General features: G+C 44.8%; 1 protein-coding gene across 2 annotated transcripts in view; it reads right to left on the reverse strand.

The window, feature by feature from the left end:
• Nucleotides 1-12,285, reverse strand: part of LOC142582433 (neural cell adhesion molecule 2-like) — a 305,285-nt gene that overhangs the window by 102,935 nt on the left and 190,065 nt on the right. For both annotated transcript variants that reach the window (XM_075692148.1, XM_075692147.1), the window contains one exon: nt 4,041-4,244. In XM_075692148.1, coding sequence (XP_075548263.1) covers nt 4,041-4,244 — 204 coding nt within the window. The remainder of the gene's footprint in view (nt 1-4,040; nt 4,245-12,285) is intronic.

The raw sequence follows: 12,285 nt of genomic DNA on the forward strand, positions 1-12,285 counted from the left end.
CACTTCCCTGAATCAGTATTCCTTGCTAGCAGGGCTGTAAACAATTTACAACAAATAAGTTATTTTTTGAAAGAGAAAAAGTGTCATCCATTCTACTGCACTTGTCGGTAGCTTCGTGCTATAGTCGGGTGGATGACACTTCTACGCTCTCCTGCTGTAAGCAGTTATTTACCACAATCGACTACATAAGCACCTTTTCTATTTTTTTCCTTCCTTGTTTTTGTTGCAGCTTCGGCAAGGAATTTAGTCGGCAATATCATGGCGTTGCTATCCTGTCTGCGTAAGCCAAGATACTTAAAGAGCTCTGAGCAGAGGACGACCATAGCTAGAAAGGTTTACTGAGCTGTCTAGCATTACTACATCTTACCTGGACAGTCATGGTGCGAATCTAACCCGACATTTCTCCGTGTTGCATGAATATACAAAATATTTAAGCTTTTTATTATCACTATTGCTTACTTCTTACATAGGTTAACCGAGAACTGGCTATATTTTTATTGCTAGTAGCTCAGAACAGACTATAATACTGAAAGTGGCCATGTACGTAGTTAGCGCTGCAGGAACACAATATAGGCTAGTAAAGCTTTTGATATATTTGTTTGATTGATTGCTGAGCTGTGCGTTGTTGGACTAAAATAAAGCGCACTACCGATATAACTATAGAAATGTACACACTCTACTGGTTTTGTTGCTTGCTTTATCCTTTTGAAACATTTTCAAGGCTCCGCTTTTAAAATCTCTTCAAGCGACCGTCTCGACTCGAGTGGTGCTGTTTACTATAGGGAGGCAGCAACATTTTGGAACAAAGAAGGCAGTTGAGAAGCGGGTTTTTATCCGCCAACCTCTTACGGAACGTTACGAGGTCTCTATCTATCGAGATTAATTTCAAGCCGCTGCATGCCATCTTTTGTAGCTCAAAGCACTTGAAGCCATTTATAACATCGCACGCGCATTTCTCCTTATGAAAGAGCTGAAGTATGTTGCATAACGTAATGATGTCTTCTCAAAGCATATCGCTTACTCTTCGGCTTTAAGTGCCGCGATAATCTAAGCGCTCGGATCTCATTGGAACCGAGTGAATTATATTCACTGGAGATGTTTGCACGTTGCGCTTGCTTGGGCCATTTGAAATATCTCAGTCGAGAGAAGTCACAAATACGGCTCTAATAGTGAGCATAACGTGCACTTCGTCTCCTTCCACCTTCTATTGCTCGCACTGACATAAGCGGACGGAGTTTGTACTGTTGAGGATTTGCGCAGATATTTGCTGCAATTGCGTCTTGCTGACCCTAAATTCTGTGCCTGCTCACGGCGTTTCGCAAACAAGGTGCCGGGAGTGCTGACATAGGAGCATTTTTTTTTGTCGGATGAACGGTGGTTTTTCTTACAACTTCATGAAAGAAGGCTGTTGCTGAAGCTTGATACGGATTTCCGTTGCGTCGTCACCTGAAAAGCTTAAAAGCTCGATCTAGGGGAGCTGTTGTCCTGGATGTTTTGAGAGTGGCGGCATCTTTCCTCAAAGCAAGCAAAGCTGATAGTCTAATCATCCAGCCAGCTCACGCCGAGAAGTAAGACGACAACTTGTTTTCGGCTTCCTGCGCAATCACAAACATTTGACTTGATAACGACGTTTCGGGGCATGTGCCTTATACAACATTTGCACGAGAGTAGCAAAATTCGGTCTACTAGATAACAAACATAGTATAATATCTTATCTACAGTTTGCGATGTGCGTGCTTTACTTTTGTTCCCTGAGCAGGAACGTTTCCTTTCCTTGTACTCCTTTTTACGCAGCCTTACGTCACTAACCAGAGTAACTTATATGTCTGATGAGCAAGGAATTGATGTATTTCTTGGAGTCTTCAGAAACTGAGCTGTGAACGGATCACTCGTAAGGTATTCTTATTCTCCATTACGAGGCAGTTTTTTAATGCATGGACGTTGCCAATGGTTCGCATGCTTTGTAGCTAAACCGTATTGCTTACTACTATCACCGGAGACCTCCGCGGAGTGCTTAGCCTTTTCTGGCCGTTACGTGATGCAAAGGCACTTTGATACATATGCTGTAATGTCGTCTTGCAAGGTATCTAGTAAATTTGTACAACAACGATGCCCGAAGTTTGCACTGATTTTAGAAAAGTAGCTCACAATGTGGCAACGTTTGCAAGTTTCGTTGTATGCGCCAGTTTATTCGGATCTATGCGTAGCTTTTCAAGCTTGTCTAAACTTCATCGAACATTGGAAATATTCCTTCTGAACTTCAGTCCCGTACGTTGTTTTGTACATTGTCTCTACCTTTGCATCCCATTCATCTGTCCATCTGGTCTGTCACCTGAAATTGTCATTGAGCTTCATTCTTTCGTAACTTCGGCTGAACTCACAAAAATATATCAGACAATTCATTTCCTACAGCTGTGGTAAACAACTTTAACCTCCACAAACGTGAAAGTTGCCGCTTGATAACGCTTCTAAAATGGGTAGCGCAAAGTCGTGGTCCCTATTTCGCAGTGGGAATAAAAAATATGGCGCAAATTGTTTGTGTTTTCTTTTTTCTGCAGATACTGTGCGCTTTGGATGTCGTAAAAAAAAACGGTAAAGTGCAGATAGAACTTCCGCTTCAGTAAGATGCCGCCAACAAGTTTTTTCGTGCGTTATTGCAGTGCTGAAGAACACATTGACTAAGCAGATGCTTTGAGAAATCCTACGCCCGAGCACTGAAACCAGAGTGAGCTAAGGTTGAGACGCCCATTGTAGTCCAGTCGCTCCTCCACAAAATATTTCATATGCAATACTTGAGTATGCGCATTGCGGTGCTTTACTTGTCTTCGTTTCTTTAGCTCTCTATTTTCCCAATTCACTCGAAAGCGTTAAACATAAATTTAGGCTTGCATGTACGCTAATCCATCTGTGGCTTTTATTGATGAACTATCGCTACCCCTCCTTCTCTTTCTTGTTTTTTAAAGCGAAGCTTTATTTCCATCTTCTCCTGACTTTCCGGGCATTGCCGCTGCTTTTATGGTTCTGCCGTACGTGCCGCTGGGTTTCTTGCAACATCACTGGATGGTGCTTGCCTCCTGGTCGTGCTCGCTCGGGCTGCTGGGTTTTTTGCAACGCTACCAGATGGCGCTCCCCTCTGCGTATCCCGGCCGGCGCTGCCACGGGCCGGGATGCGTAGTTTGTGCGTATAACACGAGGGCTACGATACGTATCTTGTGCATATGGCAGGCGCTGTGCTTGCTTTCCTACGCGACAAAAATGCGGAAGCTGGGCTGCGGAAGCCGCGTGCTGTTCTGTGATAGGCTAAACATTACAATCGTCCATAACCTAAAGAGAGTGCTTGGAGCTGGCGTATCAACTGCGTGCTGGTGGCGTATGCAGAATGAGCATGTAAACACGTGCCAGAATAATGCTCCACTCAGCGTCGAGAACCCTAAGGCCCGAGAGAAGCGTCGGAGCAACAGAAGAGCCTTCGCTACGTAGCATAACGTGGTGCAGACCACGAATGTACCTATAGAACCTATACATGCAATTATATTAATTGAATTACGTACAGCCCCGCGATTAAATTAAAACTGAACACTTCTGCCAAGATGCGATGTGCCATCTTAGGCAATGATAATGCTCAACCCGTTCAGACAGTATGGACAATGGCGTACAAAAACCTGTGTGTTCTGTGCAGTATGCCGACAAATTGCAGCGATGCACGCAAGGTAACGTGCAGCATAAACTCACCGCTCTCATATTGGACTGAACGCTGAAGAAATGACACATTCGCTGCCAACATCACTGCTAATTATCGTCAATCAAAGCAAAGAGCATACAAACGTTGGCTTACATCGATTCCCACAGTGCGCGGGATCCGACCTTTTTTTTTCGCATCTTATACAAAACTGCCGAGCCGTACGGTGGCGTACTTTTGTTGATTACAATTGTTTCACTAACACCAGATGACATATTTGGCTTCCGGTTGCTGTATAACTGCGCAGACAGGCGTCTGCTGCTCGCCCGCCACAAGCAAAAGGGAAGAAAGCATCGCTCACGGTTCAGGTCCAGTGACACCGACGTGGACACAGGCACGGTCTGGTTGTTGTTGGAGGCCTGGCAGCGGTACGTGGCCATCAGGTCAGAGCGCTGCAGTTTGCCGATGACGAGGTCATTGCGAATCACGCCTTCTCCCGCTGGCGAGTACGAGTCATCCACCATCTCGCCGCCAAGCCACCAAGTAACGTGCGGTGGGGGCCGACCTGCAGAGCAAGAAGACGCGCGGCTGCTGATTAGGCAAGTGCTAACCTCGATTTGATGCTCCCAAGGGTTGCGCGACAAAACGCGGCGCGATAAAAAAAATGTGTAAACGTAAAGCCAAACGTGAAAAGATAAAAGAGCAGCTGGTTGGTATACAGCTTGTCCCACAAAACTTGAGCCAAAGTTTTAAAGATGAAAGGAACTCCGGATGCGAGGTGAACCGAATGCATAATGTTGGCACTGGCCTAGAGTTACCAAGCTATTTTTTATTTTCCCCTTAACTAATGGATTAGTTATGTTTGATTAATCAAGTTTTTAAGTAATGGCTGCAGGCCACAAGTGTGATACGCAAAGTTGTAGAGCACCTTTAGAAAGCTCTCAATAAATTTTTTCCAACACGATATAACTCATGTGTTCGTTTTTTTTTCCGTGTGCTTACGAAAGCCCGCGAAATATGAAAAAAATACCACGTGATGGGGCGCTTGCGCACTGTTATTGCACTCTTCTCAAGCGTGCAATGGATGAATAAGGTCGGCTGCAGCGAGTCTGGCCCGCAACAGGGCATTCGCACCTTGATGCGATAACAGCCGTATGCCCAGGTACCTACACCAGGCACTGCGCCCTTTCGCGGTCAGAATAACAGAATAACAGGGCACAAGCGGCCCCATCACGTGGTATTAAAGCAAAGCTTTGTTTGCCTGTTTCTTCAACTTTCCCACTGCTGCTGCTGCTGCCGTGCCCTGCTGTGGCTGCTGCTGTAGCACACACCGTGTCGGGCGGAGGGGGGGGGGGTGGAGGGGGCGGTAGGGTTCAGAGCGTGTATACAAATGACAAGCGCGAGTGAGAGGAAAGGCGACAGGAGAAACTGGCTTTCACCTCACCGGATGGATGGATGGATGGATGGATGGATGGATGGATGGATGGATGGATGGATGGATGGATGGTTGGATGGATGGATGGATGTTATGAGCGTCCCCTTTGGAACAGGGCGCTGGGTTGCGCCACTAAGCTCTTGCTATTATATTGCCTAATGTCCTACCTAGGTTAAACAAGAAAAAAAAAACAGTATAAACTCCCACAACCAAATTTTCTGACCCCCTATTGCGAACTTTCTTTTTGTACGTCTCCCCTTTGTGCCGTTTCCCTACTTTTCTTCCATTAATCCTCCAATCGCCTCTTACATATCCCTATTGCGGACATGTTTACTTTTCCATTGCTCTCGCTTAACGCAAGGGCTTCAAGGAGGCCAGTGGTCCTTAAATCGACCACTGGGCAGACGTCTTCACATTCTAATAAAACATGCTCCATAGTTTCCCTAGCTGTGCCGCAGCAAGCACACGCTTCTTCTTCATTCTTATATCTCGCTTTATAGGTGCGTGTTCTAAGGCATGCCGATCTCGCTTCGAAAAGTAATGAGCTTCCCTTTGAGTTTTCATAAATTGTTTCTTTCCTGATTTCGCTTTTGCCTCTTAAATAGTTACTCATGGCAGGTTCTTTTCCATTGCCGCCACCGATGAGATTATTTCAGCCTCTCTTTTCCGCTTGACGTTCTTTGTTGCTGTGTTGCCCACCCTGCAGGTCGCATAGTTGCTGGTAAGCTTCCTAATTCTTTTCCTCCACTGTGAATCAATGCTTCTGCCTCTACCGATAGCTCAACACTCTCCCAGCCCATTTACTTTCTTGCATATTCCTCAGTCGTTCTACTCAATTTTACTGCGAGCTTCTCTCACTTCAAAACTGTCCAGCCCATATCACCCTGCACAGCTTTATTTGTAGTCTTCCCGTGAGCGCCCAATGCGAGGCGTCCCAATGACTTTTGGTTCCCATCGAGTCTTGATTGCACCCCTGACCGCGTCGAATGTGTTCAATGCCCTATTGAGCCCCTGGCTGCCTCCGCATTAGGCGCTTGACAGCTGTAATTATCCGTGATTCCCCTCAGAAGCATTCCAGATACGGCAGCGCTTCCCTTTCTACTAACATGCGAGGCCAGAGGGGACGCAGATAGAACTGTAGAGAGGAGAAGGAGGAGAGGGAGACGAAGAGGCAGTTCCCATATTAGAGTGGAGGTGACGTGAGAAGGCAAGGAAACCCCAGTACTATGAGACAGCGGTTGGGGGGAAACAGGATAAGCTTAAGTTTAAGGTACGGTACAGTACGTTGTTGCTATAAATAAAAAAATGAACGCCATGCAAATATGTCAAGCGAGCAACTTACGCAAGGCGGGCAGAAGCAGCACCCCTATTGCAAAAACCAGCGCCACTGGGACCCAGTGCGCCGGATTATGGGCCCAGTGCAGCGCGCTGGACGCTGGGGCGCTGGGAAGGCGCTGGGAAGGCGCGGCGTACTGGGAGGCACTGGCTACTCGTGCGAAAAACAGCTCCAGCGCGTTAAATATGCGGTGCCTGGGCACCATATATATTTTTCTGAATACAGAAAGCAAGGAAGAGCGCTTTAGTGCAATAAAAAAATGAAAAAAAAAGTAAAAAATAAAATTGCTCCGACAAGGATTCGAACGACCGACCTACAGCTCCCAAGCCCGTCACTTTACCACTACGCCACGCCATCTTTTTTTTTTTCTTTATTTCCAGCTTGGCTACAAGCCTCAAAAGTGTTTGTGATCATAGATCACACTCGTTTTATATGTGTCAAAGTATCAAGCATTGACACCACAGCTTCATCACAGTCATTCATCTTGTACACGTCACGTACCTTCACAACCATTTCCACAAAATATTCATACACAGTTCGGCCTTTAACATCGCAATGTCTATATGCCAACAGACTACGCCATACTGCGTGCAGTCCAAGTAAAAAGATCACATCCATCTGTTCAAAATCGCGTTCAGGCGGTAAAAAACGAATGCCATGTGGATTGAGGGGTAGGTCTATCTTTAACGTTCTCTGTAATATATCCCAAAAGAATATGGCATTATTACAATCGATGAAAACATGTTCAATCGTTTCAGCTTTGTTGCACAGAAAGCATCTGCTTCCCCATGGCACATAAATCCCTCTTTCCTCTAGCCACATTTTAACAGGCAAGGTTCCCGTGTGAAGCTTGAAAAAGAATGTTTTAACGTTCGCCGGTATACACATATTTTTAACCCTTTTAAGTACGTCTTGCCCAGGCCCTTGTTGAAAAATTAACCGATATAATGGAACAGGGAACACACTTTCAATGAGATCCTTCATAAGACGTTTTCTTTTTACATTGGAGAGGTACTCAAGGGAAAATCTCGCCCTAAGGAAACGATAGGACGTTACAACTTCACGCAAGAACCTTGAAATTGTGTAGTGAGGGCCAATGGCTGAAGAAACAAAAAAATCAGGCATAGAAACTGTTAACATGGTTTGAAAAAAACAACACAGAAACGGGTCTCTTTCGTCCCTTATCAATATGAAACGTGATACAACTTGCTGAAGAAACAAGTGGCACACCGACAGACCATCACACGGAAATTCGTGGATAACTTACCATGTCAAAGCCGACAAGCAGTTTGTTTCGCAGAGCTACGTCTCGTACAGACATGGTCGATGCGCTATCGACCAGCAACTAAACCCTACGCCTGTACCAGAAATAAAAAGTGGCTGTCCGTATTCAGCAGCTCTACAGCTTTGCGTATCTGGTCTGCAGCCAATACTTAAAAAGTTGATTAATTAAAGTTAACTAATCTATTAGTTAAGGGGAAATTAAAATATAGCCTGAGTAACTCTAGGCCACTGCCAACATTATGCATACGGTTCAACTCGCGTCCGGAGTGCTTTTCATTTCTTAAAACTTTGGCTAAAGTTATGTGGGACAACCTGTATAATAAAGACATCTTACAGTGACAGCATATGTTGCTTGATGGTGGTAACCCTCTTTTCCTGACGTTTACAATGATGGTAATGAACTCACGCGCGCTGTAAATAATAAACAATTATTAGAAGTAAAACTTGCTTGTAATGTCAGTATGACTCCGCTAGTCTTATAACTCACCGATTTCACGAGCACGGCACCCGCATGTACAATACATGTTCAGTTTGGATACCCAGTATTTACGATAAATGCGTTACACAACGTTACAGCTACATGAGCTCAGACTTGTTAACTTGCAACTCAAGTATAGTGCAATAGACTAGGACATTAATACGCTCTGCTTGTATGCACATATCTGCCATTCTACATCGACACAATTTTTACTCGCTGAATTTACAGCAGCGCAGAAACAATAACACGCATCATTTACATTGTATATAAAAACTGTACGTTCCAGTTAATACAAAGAAGGGGTAAACACCAAAGAACGTTTACTTTGTGGAGCAAGATCACTGGATTTGTCCAGTACGACGAGTCAATAGGACATGAGCTCATTAGGTAAGACCCGCACTTATCCGTGATGCCTTAATCCTTCAAGCACCTCAAGGCCTTTCAGTGTGCCTAATCATCACGTTGGAATTTAACTATAATTAAGAGTGTCAGACAGCTTGTCGAGTTTACGGAACCTGCATGCACAACAACACCACGTTAAAGGATCATCATCATCATCATCATCATCATCGTCATCATCATCATCATCATCAGCCTGGTTACGCCCACTGCGGGTCAAAGGCCTCTCCCATACTTCTCCAACTACCCCGTTCATGTACTAATTGTGGCCATGTTGTCCCTGCAAACTTCTTAATCTCATCCGCCCACCTAACTTTCTGCCGCCCTCTGCTACGCTTCCCTTCCCTTGGAATCCAGTCCGTAACCCTTAATGACCATCGGTTATCTTCCCTCCTCATTACATGTCCTGCCCATGCCCCATTTCTTTTTCTTGATTTCAACTAAGATGTCATTAACTCGAGTTTGTTCTCTCACCCAATGTGCTCTTTTCTTATCCCTTAACGTTACACCCATCATTCTTCTTTCTATAGCTCGTTGCGTGATCCTCAATTTAAGTAGAACCCTTTTCGTTAGCCACCAGGTTTCTGCCCCGTACGTGAGTACTGGTAAAACACAGCTGGTTATAAACTTTTCCCTTGAGGGATAATGGCAACCTGCTGTTCATGATCTGAGTATGCCTGGAAACGCGCCCAGCCCATTCTTATTCTTCTGATTATTTCAGTCTCATGATCCGGATCCGCGGTCACTACCTGCCCTAAGTAAATGTATTTCCTTAACACTTTCAGTGCCTCACTACCTATCGTAAACTGCTGTTCTCTTACGAGACTGTTAAACATTACCTTAGTTTTTTGCAGATTAATTTTTAGACCCACCCTCCGGCTTTGCCTCTCCAGGTCAGTGAGCATGCATTGTAGTTAGTCCCCCGAGTTACTAAGCAAGGCAATAACATCAGCGAATCTCAAGTTACTAAGGTATTCTCCATTAACTCTTATCCCCAATCCCAATCCAGGTCTCTGAATACCTCCTGTAAACAAGATGTGAATAGCATTGGAGAGATCGCATCTCCTTGTCTGACGCCTTTCTTTATTGGGATTTTGTTGCTTTCTTTATGGAGGACTACGGTGGCTGTGGAGCCGCTATAGATATCTTTCAGTATCTTTATATACGGCTCGTCTACACCCTGATTCCGCAATGCCTGCATGACTGCTGAGTTTTCGACTGAATCAAACGCTTTCTCGTAATCAATGAAAGCTATATATAAAGGTTGGTTATATTCCGCACATTTTTCTATCTCCTGATTGATAGTCTGAATTTGGTTTATTGTTGAGTAGCCTTTACGGAATCCTGCCTGGTCCTTTGGTTGACGGAAGTCTAAGGTGTTCCTGATTATATTTGCCATTACCTTAGTAAATACTCTGTAGGCAAAAGACAGTAAGCTGATCGGTCTATAATTTTTCAAGTCTTTGGCGTCCCCTTTCTTATGGATTAGGATTATGTTAGTGTTTTTCCAAGATTTCGGTACGCTCGAAGTCATGAGGCATTGCGTATACAGGCTGGCCAGTTTCTCTAGAACAATCTGCCCACCATCCTTCAACAAATCTGCTGTTACCTGATCCTCCCCAGCTGCCTTCGGCCTTTGCATAGCTCTCAAGGCTTTCTTTACTTCTTCCGGCGTTACTTGAGGGATTTCGAATTCCTCTGGACTATTCTCTCTTCCATTATCGCCATGGCTGCCACTGGTACTGTATAAATCTCTATAGAACTCCTCAGCCACTTGTATTATCTCATGCATATTAGTAACGATATTGCCGACTTTGTCTCTTAACGCATACATCTTATTCTTGCCAATTCCTAGTTCCTTCTTCACTGCTTTTAGGCTTCCTCCGTTCCTGAGAGCATGTTCAATTCTATCCATATTATACTTCCTTATGTCAGCTGTCTTACACTTGTTGATTAACTTCGAAAGTTCTGACAGTTCTATCCTAGCTGTAGGGTTAGAGGCTTTCATACATTGGCGTTTCTTGATCAGATCTTTCGTCTACTGCGATAGCTTACTGGTATCCTGTCTAACGGAGTTACCACCGACTTCTATTGCACACTCCTTAATGATGCCCTCAAGATTGTCGTTCACTGCTTCAACACCAAAGTCCTCTTCCTGAGTTAAAGCCAAATACCTGTTCTGTAGCTTGATCTGGAATTCCTCTATTTTCCCTCTTACCGCTAACTCATTGTTCAGCTTCTTATGTACCAGTTTCTTCCCTTCCCTCCTCAGGTCTAGGCTAATTCGAGTTCTTACCATCCTATGGTCACTGCAGCGCACCTTGCTGAGCACTTCCACATCTTGTATGATGCCAGGGTTAGCGCAGAGTATGAAGCCTATTTCATTTCTAGTCTCGCCGTTCGGGCTCCTCCATGTCCACTTTCGGGTATTCCGCTGGCGGAAGAAGGTATTCATTATCCGCATATTATTCTGTTCCGCAAACTCTACTAATAACTCTCCCCTGCTATTCCTAGTGCCTATGGCATAATCCCCCACTGCCTTGTCTCCAGCCTGCTTCTTGCCTACCTTGGCATTGAAGTCGCCCATTAGTATAGTGTATTTTGTTTTGAGTTTACGCATCGCCGATTTTAAGTCTTCATTGGAGCTTTCGACTGCCTGGTCATCATGACTGGATGTAGGGGCGTAGACTTGTACAACCTTCATTTTGTACCTCTTATTAAGTTTCACAACAAGGCCTGCCACCCTCTCGTTAGTGCTATAGAATTCCTGTATTTTACCGGCTAGTTAGTGCTACAGAATTCCTGTATGTTACCAGCTATATTCTTTTTAATCAGGAATCCGACTCCTAGTTCTCCTCTCTCCGCTAAGCCCCGGTAGCACAGGACGCGCCCACTTTTTAGCACTGTATATGCTTCTTTTGGCCTCCTAACTTCACTGAGCCCTCTTATATCCCATTTACTGCCCTCTAATTCCTCCAATAGCACTGCTATACCCTCCTCACGAGTTTGCGCAACCTGCATGCACAACAACACCACGTTAACGATTCATGAAATCAAAAATCCTTTGATAGTGCGGGACCCGGTTCTACCTCAAGGAAATTATTTGCATATGAGCCCAGCCCGTGTTGTGAGATAGAGAGGGCTCTTTATTAGAAAAACAGAGAATTTTGCCGGCGCGTATATAACCGCTTGTGCCCGTGTTGTCGTAATGCATGAACTCTTCATACATAAGCAAAGAACATAACTTGGAATAAATTACCCGGTCCCAAGGGCTGGAAGCGACAGAGCAAAGGCCGCGACGCATGTCAATGTAGGAAGCTTATCAGCGAATGTTCGGATGTCGCAGCTGTTCTAAACAAAACCATCGCGATCGTGTTCGGCGAAATGACAGCATGCTCGGTAATGCATCGGGTGATCAATCATCTCTGTGGCGCTCACAGGTGCCTATATTATTAACGTTACGAGATCACGAGATTGATACAGCATCGTGTAATCATTCGGCGCTCGGTACTGAGATGAGGTAAAAAAAATAGTTGTCACTGACACATATTTGATGAACATTCCTCTCCCCGCCTGTGTAAGAACGACTTTATTTGCAATAAATAATCTGGGATCCTTTGAAAATTGTGTTGAAGCAATATTACACAGGCCTTCTGAAGGCACAGCCATGGCTT

The sequence above is a fragment of the Dermacentor variabilis genome, chromosome 5, assembly GCF_050947875.1.
Source record: "Dermacentor variabilis isolate Ectoservices chromosome 5, ASM5094787v1, whole genome shotgun sequence".
In the NCBI taxonomy this organism is placed as follows: domain Eukaryota; kingdom Metazoa; phylum Arthropoda; class Arachnida; order Ixodida; family Ixodidae; genus Dermacentor; species Dermacentor variabilis.